Below are 13,127 nucleotides of genomic sequence, written 5' to 3'. Positions count from 1 at the left end.
TTAATTAATAACTGGGGATAGGGAGTACTATTCAGAAAGTGGCCTGCACCAGTTAATTTTAGTTAATTTGTGTTAAAGTATTATAGCTCATAAGCATGGTTGCCAGCCTCCAGGTGCTGGCTGGATATCTCCTGGGATCTTTGTTCAACTTTTAAAAGGTGACAGATCAGTTAACCTGGAGAAAATGACTGCTTTGGAGGGGGGACTATAGCATTATACCCTACTTAAGTCCCTTCTGAAACCTGCTCCCCTCAGACTTGGTGTTTGGGGGGGGGGCAGTGGGAGGGCTTCTAGTGTCCTGGCCCCACTGATGGACCTCTTGATGGCACCTTGGTATTTTTGGCCAGAGTGACACAGTGTTGGACTGGATGAGCCATTGGCTTGATCCAACATGGCTTCTCTTATGTTCTTATGACTCCATCCCCAAAAATCTCCAGCTATTTCCTAACTCGGAGTTGGCAGTTCAACTCATTAGTTAGTGTTATTTCACCTCTGCACCCTGCCCCCCGGACACATCTCATGTACTTTATTTGGTGTTTTCCTCAATTGTGCTCGAAGCAGCTTGTAATAAAAACTGAACGCAATAAAAAAATGTGGTGGAAAGTGCTGTCTGGTCACAGCCAGCTTATGGCGACCCCATAGGGTTTTCAAGGCAAGACACATACAGATGTGGTTAGCTATTGCTTGCCTCTGAATAGCAACTACCGGCCAAGGCCAGCCTAGAATCATAGAGTTGGAAGGGAGCTCCAGGGTCATCTAGTCCAACCCCTGCACAATGCAGGAAACTCACAAACACCACCCCCTAAAGTCACAGGACCTTCATTGCTGTCAGATGGGCCATCTAGCCTCTGTTTAAAAACCTCCAAGGAAGGAGAGCCCACCGCCTCCCGAGGAAGTCTGTTCCACTGAGGAACCGCTCTAACGGTCAGTAAATTCTTTTTAATGTTGAGCTGGAAACTCTTTTGATTTAATTTCAGCCCATTGGTTCTGGTCCTACCTTCTGGGGCCCTGCTCAGCTTCTGAGATCTGATGAGATTGGGCTACCTCAGGCCATCCAAGTCAGATGATGGAGCAAAGTGCCATCAAATCACAGCCAATTTATGGCAATCCCGTAAGAACCTCAAAGGAAGAGATGTTCAGAGGTGGTTTGCCATTCCCCAGGTGTGGTCCTACTGCAGCTTGGGAGCCACATGTGACTCCTTCACATATATTGTGTGGCTCTCGAAGCCCCCCCCCCCCCCCGCCCCTTTGGCCGGCTTAGATAAGGCATTTCCCTCTTGAAATCACTTCGCTAAGTCAGGCAGTGGCAAGGATAATGCATTTAAAGTAAAAGTTGCTGTCTTTCCACCTCTTCCTCCCTCCTCTGCCCATCTGTTTGCCTTCCTTCTGTCCTTCCTTGTAGCTCTCAAACATCTTACATTCCTGTCTTGCAGCTCTCAAACACTTGACATTCATGAATTGCGGCTCTCAGACATCTGACATTTATTTATTTTATGTGACTCTTACGTTAAGCAAGTTTGGCCACTGCTGCCATTGCCTGCCTCTGTGGAATGACCCTGGACTCCCTTTGTGGTCTCCCATCCAAGTAATAATTGGCACTGATTCCGCTTAGCTTCTGAGATAAGATCAACCTCGGCTGGGCCATCCGTATCAGATGTAGGGTACCATATTTCTAAAGGAGAGGTGGAGGCATGGTTTGGTGCAGTGGTTAAGTGTGCGGACTCTTATCTAGGAGAACTGGGTTTGATTCCCCACTTCTCCACTTGCAGCTGCTGGAATGGCCTTGGGTCAGCCATAGCTCTCGTAGGAGTTGTCCTTGAAACGGCAGCTTCTGGGAGGGCTCGCTCAGCCCCACCTACCTCACAGGGTGTCTGTTGTGGGGGAGGAAGATAAAGGAGATTGTAAGCCATTCTGAGACTCTAATGCAAAGTGGAGGGTGGAATATACTGTATATCCAATGTCGTCGTCTAATAACATTCCCCTCACAATAAGGCCTGCGGCAGTGTTTTGTATTCACATCATCCACTTGGCATTGTAGTTCACTTGCTGGACTAGAAGGGAACCAGGTGGCAATCCTTACTGAAGGTCCTTGGGGAACTTTGGGCTAGTTACATTGTTCAAATTCAAGTTTATTCGCAGCAAAAGCCTGCAAAAACAATACAGATAAAACCAATGTCGGTTACAGTAACCCATATAAATTGTGCTACCTCACAGGGTTGTTGTGAAGATGAAGCAGAGGACCATGGATGCCTTTCTGAGCTCCTTGGAGGATGTGGAGTGGTTGGGATAAACACCAAATAAGCCAAATACCACCAGAGATACGTGCACAATGCAGGAAACTCACAAATACCTCCCCCTAAATCCTCATTGCTGTCAGATGGCCATCTAGCCTCTGTTTAAAAACCTCTGAGGAAGGAGAGCCCACCACTTCCCGAGGAAGCCTGTGGTCAGGAAATTCTTCCTAATGTTGAGCTGGAAACTCTTGATTTAATTTCAACCCACTGGTTCTGGTCCTATCCTCTGGGGCCACAGAAAACAATTCCACACCATCCTCTAGATGACAGCCCTTCAGGTACTTGAAGATGATGATCCATGTAGATATCATTCATTAACAGAGAGGTTATCCTTCAGGCATAGGCCCCTTCAGAGTCTCTTGCATCAGGAGAAGTCTTCTACTCTCCCATTGAAAGAGCCAGCTTTGTCTGGTGGTCAAGAGTGGCAATCTCTAATCTGGAGAACTGGGTTTGAGTCTCCACTCCTCCACATGAAGCCTGCTGGGTGACTTTGGATCGTTCCCAGTTTCTCAGAGCTCACTCAGCCCCACCTGCCTCACAGGGTGTCTGTGGTGGGGAGAGGAAGCAAAGGTGATTGTAAGTCACCCTGAGACTCTGAGTGAAGGGAGGGGTATAAATCTAATCTTATCAGAAGAAAGTGCTGCAGGAAGTGAAATTGTCCGAAGTCCTCAACTCTAGGCTGAGAGAAAGCATAGATGACAGCCATTGTTGTTAGCACGTTTTTAAGGCCGTGTAGTATTTAGCCAGCAACTCTATTTCCAGGATGTTCTGTTTGTACCTCTAAAGTACTTTGCAAGCATGAAACAAGATCAGGCCTCATTATGGGCAGGAGCTCACAGCTCCAGAACCTCTAAATTTTATTGTGCATTTTCTTTCTTACTCCCCCTCCCCCCCGCAAAAAAAACTTGCTTCTGGGCTCCATTGTTCAAACCCCCTGTGAGAATTTTGCTGAACTCTAAGATTTGAGAAACTTTCTAATATTTTTCCCCACAAAAAAGGGAAAATAACCAAAACCTATAAGAAGATATTGGATTTATATCTGCCCTCCACTCCGAATTTCAGAGTCTCAGAGCGGCTCACAATCTCCTTTATCTTCCCCTACAACAGATATCTTGTGAGGTGGGAGGGACTGAGATGGCTATCCCAGAAGCTGCCCTTTCAAGGACAACTCCTACGAGAGCTATGGCTGACCCAAGGCCATCCCAGCAGGTGCAAGTGGAGGAGTGGGGAATCAAACCCAGTTCTCCCAGATAAGAGTCCGCACACTTAACCACTACACCAAGCTGCCCTTTCAAGGACAACTCCTACGAGAGCCATGGCTGATCCAAGGCCATCCCAGCCAGGTGCAAGTGGAGGAGTGGGGAATCAAACCCAGTTCTCCCAAATAAGAGTCCGCACACTTAACCACTACACCAAGCTGCCCTTTCAAGGACAACTCCTACGAGAGCCATGGCTGACGCAAGGCCATCCCAGCAGGTGCAAGTGGAGGAGTGGGGAATCAAACCCAGTTCTCCCAGATAAGAGTCTGCACACTTAACCACTACACCAAACTGGCTCTGGAAACCTTCATCATGCTACTTTGGCAACATAGGAGAAAGTAACTTAAAAAAGTATGAGGGGGAATAAGGTTTTATTATGACTATTATAATTCAAGAAACATTTGAAGGTAGATGCTGAGCTGATATAATTGAGTACACCTTCCGGTGATGTCGGGGAGGCGTGTGGCAGATGCGAATGAGTTGTGCTAATGAACTTTGGCACCTCTTTTTCTACAAAAATGACCCCTGAAACAAGATCATTCTCGTAGCGGTGTGTAACGAAGCCTTGTTCTGTGTTCTTTCCTAGGCGAACGGTAGGAAATGTTTTCCCGATTAAGAATAGGCGTTGCTCCTTGTGCGCTGGCATGCCGCAGTTTACACACCAAAGAAAAGGGCAAGCCGCTGATGCTGAACCCCAGGACGAATAAGGTTAGTTGTGTGGACGCTGGGCTCACCTTCTCTTCCTCTGTGCCCCATCCCAACATTTCTGTGGAGCGATTAAGGCTTCCCTGTGCGGCTTTGGGCTCCAGCTCTCATTTAAACTGCACTGCAGATGTATTCTCTCTAAGCTGTGGAGTCTTGTGCGCAAAAATCCTACTTTGCGAGCTACTGGCGTTAAAGTTGTGAGCTGCTGCCTAAATGAGTGTGCTCTGGGGTCATCCTTCCTGAGCTCAGACAAACGTGTGTGAGCTGGAGGCTAAAAATCTATGAGCCAGCGCATGCTAACTCAGCTTAGAAGGAACACGGTTCACAAATGCCTCCCCCTAAATTAAAGCCCCGTGGTGCAAAGTGGTAAAGCTGCAGTACTGTAGTCCAAACTCTCTGCTCATGACCTGAGTTCAATCCTGGTGGAAGCTGGGTTCCAGTCAGCAGCTCGAGGTTGACTCAACCTTCCATCCTTCCAAGGTCAGTAAAATAAGTACCCAGCTTGCTGGGGGGGAAGTGTAGATGACTGGAGAAGGCAATGGCAAACCACCCCATAAAAAGTCTGCCGTGAAAATGTTCTGAAAGCAATGTTACACCAGAGTTGGAAACAACTGGTGCTTGCACAGGGGACTACCTTTACCTTTTTAAATTAAACTACCGGCATGAAACTTGATGCCCTCACCTGGATGGCCCCAACTAGTCTGATCTCAGAAGAACTCAGAAGCTAAGTAGGGTTAACTGTGGTCACTCTTTGCATGAGAGACCACCAAGGCACGCCAGAGCTGCTGCAGAGGAAGGCAACAGTAAACCACCTCTGAATGTTTCTTGCTTTGAAAGTCCTACAGGATCACTGCAAGTCAGTTGTGACTAGATGGCACGCTGCACCACACGCTCACATACATATGCTACATGACAAGCATAAGGTGGCTGGAGAGTCTGTCTGCAGATTGTCACCCTCCGCCTTTATGGGGACAGGATTTCTGAAGTCTCTTGGATTGGCAACTGGAAGCCCCTGGCTGAAATCTGGCCCTCTGAGGGGCACTACGTGGCTTTACATCTCCCAGCCCTAGAGGCAAAGAAGGGGGCATCGGTGGAGTGATGGAGGGGGTGGTGGATCTTGATAACAAATTGGTTTTTGTTGATGCCTGATCCACCGCCCTCCATCTGCTTTTCAAAGCAACCAAAGGTTGCTGACCTCCGGGTTCTAGAATTATAGCTGATCTTCAGATTGTAGTAGAAAAAGAAGATGATATTGGATTTATATCCCGCCCTATACTCTGAATCTCAGAGACTCAGAGTGGGTTACAATATCCTTTCCCTGTGAGGTGGGTGGGGCTGAGAGAGCTCTCCTGGAAGCTGCCCTTTCAAGGACAACTCTTGCGAGGGCTATGGCTGACACAAGGCCCTTCCAGCAGCTGCGAGGGAAGGAGTGGGGAATCAAACCCGGTTCTCCCAGATAAGAGTCCGTGCACTTAACCACTACACCAAACTGTAGAGATCAATTCCCCTGGAGAAAATGGCTACTTTGGAGGTGGGCTGTATGGCATTGTGACCTGCTGAGGTCCCTCCCCAAACCCTACCCTGCGCAGGACTCGCCCCCAAATCTCCAGGAATTTTCCAGCCCAGAGTTGGCAACCCTACAGCAGCATTAATTACTGATCCAGGATCTTTAAGGTAAGGCAGGGCAGACTTTTTTTAAAGAAGATTTTGGATTTATATCGCGCCCTATACTCTGAATCTCGGAGTCTCAGAGCAGTTACAATCTCCTCTACCTTCCTCCCCCACAACAGACACCCTGTGAGGTGGGTGGGGCTGGAGAGGGCTCTCACAGCAGCTGCGCTTTTAAGGACAACCTCTGCCAGAGCTATGGCTGACCCAAGGCCATCTCAGCAGGTGGAAGTGGAGGAGTGGGGAATCAAACCCGGTTCTCCCAGATAAGAGTCCGCGCACTTAACCACTACACCAAATTGGAGAAAGGTGGAGTATAAATGAAGTAAATTAATAAAAATAAAGACTAAAGGAGGGCATGATAGATGTTTATAAAATTATAAACTGGCTCTAAAGGAGGAGGGTTCTGTAGACAGGAGAAATAAGCAATAATCTGCCTCAGAGAGAACTCCAAGGTCACTGCTGAGCTGATTGTGCAGGCTTGTTTTATTGAAGCGGAGCAATAAGAGGATTAAGAAGAGGAGACTGAGTGAAGGTTGAGGGAGGGGAGATTTTGAAAGGAGGGAGCTGGGAAAGCACCGCAAACGGGAACCGGTAGAAGTGATATTCTAGAACAGCAGTCTCCAACCTTTTTGGCACCAGGGACCAGTTTTGTGGAAGACAATTTTTCCATGGACCCGGGGGGTGGGGGGGAGCATTGGTGATGGTTTTGGGATGATACAATTATGCACTTTATTTCTAAAGTGTTTGGTGTGGTGGTTAAGTGCGCAGACTCTTATCTGGGAGAACCAGGTTTGATTCCCCACTCCTCCCCTTGCAGCTGCTGGAATGACCTCGGGTCAGCCATAGTTTCTCGCAGAGTTGTCCTTGAAAGGAAAGCTTCCGGGAGAGCTCTCTCGGCCCCACCCACCTCACAGGGTGCCTGTTGTGGGGGAGGAAGGTAAAGGAAATTGTGAGACGCTGAAATTTGGAGTGGAGGGCAGGATATAAATCCAGTGTCGTTGCCGTCTTCTTATTATTACTACATTGTAATATATAATAAAATAATTATACAACTCATGGCCTGGTTGCTAACAGGTCACGGACCGGTACCGGTCCGCAGCCCGGAGGTTGGAGACCCCTGTTCTAGAGGATTTACAGCCCTCTCAACAAAATGCCCATCCCTTCTCAATAAGAAGAGGTAGTTATTTATTGTTTCTCAAGCACATATTAACTGATTGCTTGGATAAATCCCAAACCCAAAACTTCTGGAAAGGAGTTACCTGAGCACATCTGTATCTTCTGCGGGAACTAAACAGAGATGAGATCTCAGATTAGTGTGACAAATTCCCATATCCATACAGGAATCTATTGCATTTCAGGAAGGCAGAGGGTGAAGTATGATTCTCCCTTCCCTACATTTCATGCAGAACACGAAAGCATAAAAATCAGAAGGAAAACCATCATTTTAATCTTCAGTATTGTGTAATAAATTGTAACTAATAACATTTTCCTTTCTGTTGAAGAGATCTTACTTTGTTATGTACAGATTACTTATATACTTTTGATTTGGTCTGGTCTACCAGTTTGGTGTAGTGGTTAAGTGTGCGGACTCTTTTCTGGGACAACTGGGTTTGATTCCCCGTTCTTCCACTTGCAGCTGCTGGAATGGCCTTGGGTGAGCCATAGCTCTCTCAGGAGTTGTCCTTGAAAGGGCAGCTTCTGGGAGAGCTCTCTCAGCCCCACCCACCTCACAGGGTGTCTGTTGTGGGGGAAGAAGATAAAGGAGATTGTGAGCTGCTCGGAGACTCTGATTCAGAGAGAAAGGTGGGGTATAAATCTGTGTTTGTCTTCTTCTACATACAATTACATTTTTATTCTGAAAATTCTAACATTTCTGATTGTTGTTCATGCAGAAGAGAGCTGTGGATCTTCTGTTTTGTTAATAGTAAAAGATGTGGGAATCACTGCAGTCTACTCCTTTAAAAAATAACATGTTTTAAAAGGTGGTGAGGATGAAAAAAAAAAGTTTGAGCAATTAAAAATACAGTAAAAACTTATATAACTATTCCATTAAAAACATGTAAACAAACAACGCTGGAAGGAGAACCAGTAACTGGTACTGGGGCTTTGCCAGGGAAAATGAAAGTCATCATTTTCAATGGACATCAATGGAGGGAGGCAGACGAATCTGCCTGGGAGGGGGTTTGTCATGGTGCCACAACTAAGAAGGCCCTTTCTTGGGTTGCCACTCGTCTGGTTTCAGATGGTGGGGACAACTGGGCCTCTGAAGATTTATTTATTTACCTTCAATTTATATCCCGCCCATTCCAAAAACGGACTCAGGGCGGCTAACAATCATAGTAAAACCAACAATCTCAGTTACAAGTTTAAAACAATAAAACATAAATAGTTAACAATTTAAAAACAAGATATTAGGTGCTATACAAAATCTTGAACCATAGGCGGATCGGATTGTATTGGATCTTCTATTTATCTGTTGGTGGTCCTTCTGGCGGTGTTGCTCAGCAGCATAGAAGCGGCAGCCTTCTCCCACTAATTACTATAGACCTGTCGGAAAAGTTCGGTTTTACAAGCCCTGCAGAGTTGGGAAAGATCCTGCAGGGCTCTTACGGCCTCTGGGAGAGCGTTCCACAGCACTGGTGCTGCCACTGAGAAGGCCCTGACCTGTGTAGAGCTGGCCTCCCTTGGCCCGGGGACGGACAGCAGATTTTGAGTTCCTGAAGATGACTGAAGTGTGTGGATAGGCTAATATGAGAGGAGGTAGTTCTTAAGGTATGTAAGGTAGTCCTTAAAGGCCATACTGGTCTTTAAACATCAATACCAGCACCTTGAATTGAGCCTGGAAGTGGCTTAGAAGCCAGCGTAGATGGAACAAGCCTGGAGTGATATGTTTCCTATGACCCAATCCAGTCAACACTCTGGCTGTACCAGAAGAAGAAGAAGAAGATATTGGATTTATATCCCGCCCTCCACTCTGAAGAGTCTCAGAGCGGCTCACAATCTCCTTTCCCTTCCTCCCCCACAACAGACACCCTGTGAGGTGGGTGGGGCTGGAGAGGGCTCTCACAGCAGCTGCCCTTTCAAGGACAACTCTGCAAGAGCTATGGCTGACCCAAGGCCATGCTAGCAGGTGCAAGTAGAGAAGTGGGGACTCAGACCTGGTTCTCCCAGATAAGAGTCCGCACACTTAACCACTACACCAAACTGGCTCTCCACTTAACCACTACACCAAACTAGCTTGTGGACGTTCTACAAGAGCAGCCCCACGGAGAGCACATTGCAGTAGTCTAGCTGTTACCAGGACATGCACCACAGTCTTTTCTACACAGGAAGGGCTGCAGCTGGATTACAAGCCAAAGTTGCTGAAAGGCACCGCTGCTGCCACCTGTTTGTTGAACAGGAGGCCCGGATCCAGGAGTACCCCCAAGCTACAAACCTGCTCCTTCGGGAGGTACTGCAACCCCATCCAGAGCAAGAGGTAACCCATTTCCCATGTTAAGGCCGCCTCCTGCCAGTAGCACCTCTGTTTTGTTGGAATTAATATGAGAATGTCCATTTGTCTGGATTAGTTTCCCTAACTTTTTTCTTTCCATTTCCAGGGTATGGCTTTTACGTTAAAAGAACGTCAAATGCTCGGCCTCCAAGGACTTTTGCCTCCAAAGATAGAGACCCAAGACATCCAAGCCATGCGCTTCCATAGAAATCTGGCCAAAATGACCGACCCTTTGCAAAAGTAAGAGTGTGCTACTAGACAGCCACTTTAATGGCTGTAGTTCACTAATTAGAATTGTGATGAAATAGGCTTTTGCTGTGGTTCGGACATGTGTTGACCGACGTTCCCTCTAAGCTGCAGAGTCTTGTGAGCAAAAATTCTACTTTGTGAGCTGCTGGCATTAAAGTTGTGAGCAACTGCATAAATTCTTGTGCTCTGGGGTCATCCTTCCTAAGACAAAACTGTGTGAGCTGGAGGCTAAAAAAATCTGTGAGCTAGCTCACGCTAACTCAGCTTAGAGGGAACACTGGAAGCAACTTGATGTTGCTTAGCGCACACACACACACAGTTCACTACTGGTGTGTTAATGAATGAACTTGTTTTGGATTCAGGTTCCAACAGAACAATAGATAACTTGCTCATACAGCAGCTTCACACGGAACTGCTTAGGAAGGGAGTGCTGCATCTTATCTTTAACCAGTGACTAACCACAGTCTCCTTAGTTTATGATTAGAAAAGGATCACTGCAGCCCAATCAAGTTTATGTGTTCTGGGAAGCAAATCCAAGTGAGTTCATAGGTCTATAGTATAGTGGCCAAACTTGCTTAACGTAAGAGCCACGTGGAATAAATGTCAGACGTCTGAGAGCCTGAAGACATGAACGTCGGGGGTTTGAGAGCACAAAGGAAGGAAAGAAGGCAGGCAGGTAAATAGATGAGGGAGGGAGAGGTTGAAAGAAAGCAACTTTAACTTTAAACATATTCTCCAAGCTGCCAGCCAACAGGGCAGTGGGGGCTTCGAGAGCCCCAAAATACATGTGAAAGAGCCACATGTGGCTCCCGAGCCACAGTTTGGCCACCTCTGGTCTATCGCCAAGGGAGTGAGCACAGAGGTGCAGCTGCAGACAAAAGTCATTTTTGCTTAAATGCCATAAATAACCATTTATAATTTGTGGGTCTGTACTGCTGGATGCAAAACTGTTTCAGATGGCTGAGGGCAACCTCCACATTCAAAGGCACTCAGCCTCTGAATCCCAGACCCAGGAGGCAACATCAGGGAAAGGCCTCGGCCTCTCTGCCCTGCTGTTGGACCTCCAGAGGAACTGGTTGGCCACTGTGTGAGACAGGATGCTGGACTAGATGGACCACTGGTCTGATCCGGCAGGGCTCTTCGGATGTTCTTGTGAAGGCCTCAACCTCTGTGCCCTGTAGTTGGCTCTTCAGAGGAACTGGTTGGCCAATGTGTGAGACAGGATGCTGGACTAGATGGACCACTGATCTGATCCAGCAGGGCTCTTCCAAGGTTCTTATGAAGGCCCCGGCCTCTGTGCCCTGTTGTTGTCCCTCCAGAGGAGCTGGTTGGCCAATGTGTGAAATAGAATGCTGGACTAGATGCACCACTGGTCTGATCCAGTAGTGCTCTTCTGATGTTCTGATATACCAGGAGTGGCCAACGGTAGCTCTGCAGATGTTTTTTGCCTACAACTCTCATCAGCCCCAGCCGGCATGGCCAATGGCTGGGGCTGATGGGAGTTGTAGGCAAAAACATCTGGAGAGCTTCCGCAGGTCACCCCTGTGATATACCATATATCTTATATCCCATTCTGCTATTTCAAAGGAGACTTTGGAAGCAACTAAGTCCAGATCGTGGTAGAAATTACCGTCATTTCGCAGCCAATTTAGGGCTACCCAGTATGGTTCTCAAGCCAAGAGATGAAGCGAGGTAGTTTGCCATTGCTTGCCCCTGTGTAGCGTCCCTGGTATTCCTTAGTAGTCCCCTAACCAAATACTAACCAGGGCTGACCTTGCTTAACTTCTGAGATCTGGCAAGATTGGGCTAGCCTGGGCAATTCGGGTCAGGGATCTATTTTCTACTCTAGTAAAAAAAAATTCCTGGGACATGTTTGATTCTCTCCCCCCCCCCCCCAATGGACACTGTTAATGTACCACATACATGTATGCTTTGGTCTACATAATACCTTGCATTCTTGCTTTTTAAAAAATGGTTTTGGTTGAGGGGGGTATATTTGGCAGTGGGCAGCATCCAAATCTAACCTCTCTTCTCCCTCCCTTTTCCCCATCCCGCTTAATTTATAGATACATCTACATAATGGGAATCCAGGAAAGAAACGAGAAGTTATTCTACAGGGTGTTACAAGACGACATCGAGCAGTTAATGCCAATCGTTTATACGCCAACGGTGGGCCTAGCATGTACCCAGTACGGACATATTTTTAGAAGGCCAAAGTAAGAGCGACTTGTGTATGTTTGTGAAATTATTGATAAAGGCTGTTTGAATTACTGCTACTTCACCCTGGAATCTTGGAGACAGAACAGTTTCTCTTTTTTTGCTTGCATTCCTCTGTGAAGCAGCCTTGTACATTGAAGACACTATAGCATGTTGATTCTGTGAACTTAGGCAGATCGTGAGAGGGAGGGCAGGAAGAGTTGCATTGGTTCATCAGTGGTAGAGCATCTGTTTGGGAAGCAGAAGGTCCCAGGTTCAATCCCCGCCATCTCCAACTAAAAAGGGTCCAGGCAAGTAGGTGTGGAAAACCACAGTTTGAGGCCGTGGAGAGCCGCTGCCAGTCTAAGTAGACAAGACTGACTTTGATGGACCCAGGGTCTGATTCAGTATAAGGCAGCTTCATATGTTCAAGTGCTTAGTTTTTGTGGCCCTTTCTTGCACGCCCAGGGAAATGCAGTTTGCCACTTTGGGGTCAGGAAGCAATTTTCTCCAGGTCAGTTTGTCCAGAGATCCTGGAGGTTTTTTGCCATCTTCTGAGCATGGAAGCAGGGGTCACTGGGTGGGTGCAGGGTATATATGAATTTCCTGCATTGTTCAGGAGGGTGGACTAGATGACCCCGGGGGTCCCTTCCAACTCTATGATTTCTGTGATCCGAACAAATGAGAAACACACAGCCGTTGTTCTGAATTTGGATGCAACTTCTGCTTCCTCTTCTCTTACTGGATCTTTTTCCTCTTGAGTTCTCAGTCTCTCCTCTTTCTGTCCAGCTTCCTTCTCCGTCTGCCCTTCAGTTTCTCTCTCTCAAGTCTGTTTGCGTATTCAACTTCCTTATCTGCTTCTTTCTGAACTTTCTACTCATCTGGTTCCCTGCTTCTTGGTATCTCTTCCTAGCCCTCAGAATGCCCTGCCAAATTACTTCTACGTTTTGACTGGTTTTACAACCAGCCATGCTTACAACTTTTTCTTTCTCCTTAGAGAGCTAATTTGGGGTAGTGGTGAAGTGCGCAGACTCTCAACTGGGAGAACCGGGTTTGATTCCCCACTCCTCCTCTTGCAGCTGCTGGAATGGCCTTGGGTTAGCCATGGTTCTCGCAGAGTTGGTCTTTGAAAGGGCAGCTTCTGGGAGAGCTCTCTCAGCCCCACCTACCCCACAGGGTGTTTTTTGTGGGGGAGGAAGATAAAGGAGATTGTGAGCCGCTCTGAGACTCTGGGATTCAGAGTGAAGGGCAGGATATAAA

The 13,127-nt window shown here is 47.2% G+C and overlaps 1 protein-coding gene across 1 annotated transcript in view; it reads left to right on the top strand.

Annotated features, from left to right (window-relative positions):
* Positions 1–13,127, top strand: part of ME2 (malic enzyme 2) — a 54,202-nt gene that overhangs the window by 15,529 nt on the left and 25,546 nt on the right. Inside the window, exons 2-4 of the mRNA XM_060236170.1 lie at positions 4,140–4,261; positions 9,529–9,662; positions 11,738–11,887. Coding sequence (XP_060092153.1) covers positions 4,154–4,261; positions 9,529–9,662; positions 11,738–11,887 — 392 coding nt within the window. The 5' untranslated portion in view covers positions 4,140–4,153. The remainder of the gene's footprint in view (positions 1–4,139; positions 4,262–9,528; positions 9,663–11,737; positions 11,888–13,127) is intronic.

Source organism: Heteronotia binoei, chromosome 4 (assembly GCF_032191835.1).
Source record: "Heteronotia binoei isolate CCM8104 ecotype False Entrance Well chromosome 4, APGP_CSIRO_Hbin_v1, whole genome shotgun sequence".
In the NCBI taxonomy this organism is placed as follows: Eukaryota; Metazoa; Chordata; class Lepidosauria; order Squamata; family Gekkonidae; genus Heteronotia; species Heteronotia binoei.
Note: the sequence above shows the minus strand (reverse complement) of the source record. Positions and strands in the feature narration are given on the sequence as shown.